We start from the raw sequence: 1587 nt of genomic DNA on the forward strand, positions 1-1587 counted from the left end.
ATAATATTAACCCTCTGTTTTCCAACAGTGACTCTCCGGCACCATTTGGATTGATGCGATATATTATATATATTATTATATATTATAGTAATATTATATATTATTATAGAAATATAATACATATAATATATAATATAATATAGTATAGAAATATATTATATATTATAGTAATTATATATATTATATATATTATAATATATTACATATAATATATGTAATATATATATTATAATAATATTAATTCTTTGCTCTCCAACGGTAACTCTGTCACTACTCGAGTCAACGCCGTAACTCCAGTGGTAACTTTCCGGCACCACTGGGATTGTTGCGGCAACTTGGACGGCGACAATATTTATTTATGTTTGATTCTTTTAGAATATCGCTTCATAAAATTCCTAAATCCTTTATGTATGATCTTATGAGATGTAATCTTATCTTATGAGTAATTATCTTATGAGTAATCTTATGAGTGCTAAAATTTTTAAACACTCGAGATCTCTGTCGTTTCGCTTACCTTGTTCAACTTGAGGAAGATGCAAGGAGCGGATTTGTTGTAACCGTATTTGTTTTTCTTCGTGCATTGGCCCCACGTCGACATGTCCACATCGCAGACTTTGCCGGGGGCTGGCGGTTTACCGTAGTCGCAAATCGTCCTTTTCTGGGCGCCGTTCGTCGACGATGCTGGTTTCTGGTACTCTGCAACGAATCGAAAACGTTATTCTTTTTTTTTTTTCGCGTTCAATCGTCGCATAATAAAATAAAATTGTCGAATGGCGAGATCTGATATATTGAAAAATTATTGAGAAAATATGAGAGATTGTATATAGGTTTATTTATATTATTTCGTTTTGCCAACTTTTTAAAAAAGTAATTTCTATTTTGCTCTTAATTTTATACAATATATATATATATNATGTAATATAAATGTAAAGACGCTGAAACTTTGATCCAAAGATTGGTCTCACCTTGACCGGATTTAACGGGTTCCTGACGTAATTGGCTCGTTAGGACAAAGACTATTTTCTCGCTTATCGGTTAATATTAGCGTCATAATACATCTATGGAAATAATATTACTGAATATACTTGCATCCATCCAATACACAGTTTATCAACAAACATAAATAATTTTTCGATCAATGGAACGAGATTATAATATTTTTCTCATTAAAGGGATTTTTTTCGTTGAAGTAAAAATTAAAGAGAGAAAAGGGGAGAGAGAGAGATACGTCGTTCAAAAAAAAAAAAAAATTATTACCAATTTAAAAAAATTATTACAACGAGATGGAAATTAAAATTTATTCTACCTTCGAGGAACTTGTCCAATTCTCTGGTCCAGTGTAAAAAGTTTCCCTCGTCGCTGGCTTTGTACCAGATCAAAGTACTCTCGACGTTGCTCGAAGGCGGCATGGGCCTGAAACCGAGGCCGGGGTTGCTCCCTATCAAGGAATTGTCCAATTGCCATTTCGGTGCATTCGGGTCTAACGTTTGATAGAACACTGTCAACATCGCTCCGAAGAAACCGGCCAGTACCGCATAAAAAATAACGTAGAATAATAATATTTTGGCTGAAATCAAAAGGAAGAGG

The 1587-nt window shown here is 33.3% G+C and overlaps 1 protein-coding gene across 1 annotated transcript; it reads right to left on the bottom strand.

Annotated features, from left to right (window-relative positions):
• Positions 1–514: 514 nt before the first annotated feature.
• Positions 515–1562, bottom strand: LOC122713168 (sodium/potassium-transporting ATPase subunit beta-2-like; the record flags this gene model as incomplete). Its single annotated transcript, XM_043933370.1, has 2 exons — positions 515–696; positions 1307–1562. Coding segments are annotated over 2 exons (438 nt in total), but the record flags the coding sequence as incomplete, so codon positions are not given.
• Positions 1563–1587: the final 25 nt, after the last annotated feature.

This window comes from Apis laboriosa, unplaced genomic scaffold (assembly GCF_014066325.1).
Source record: "Apis laboriosa isolate Shangri-la unplaced genomic scaffold, ASM1406632v1 scaffold2340_cov124, whole genome shotgun sequence".
In the NCBI taxonomy this organism is placed as follows: domain Eukaryota; kingdom Metazoa; phylum Arthropoda; class Insecta; order Hymenoptera; family Apidae; genus Apis; species Apis laboriosa.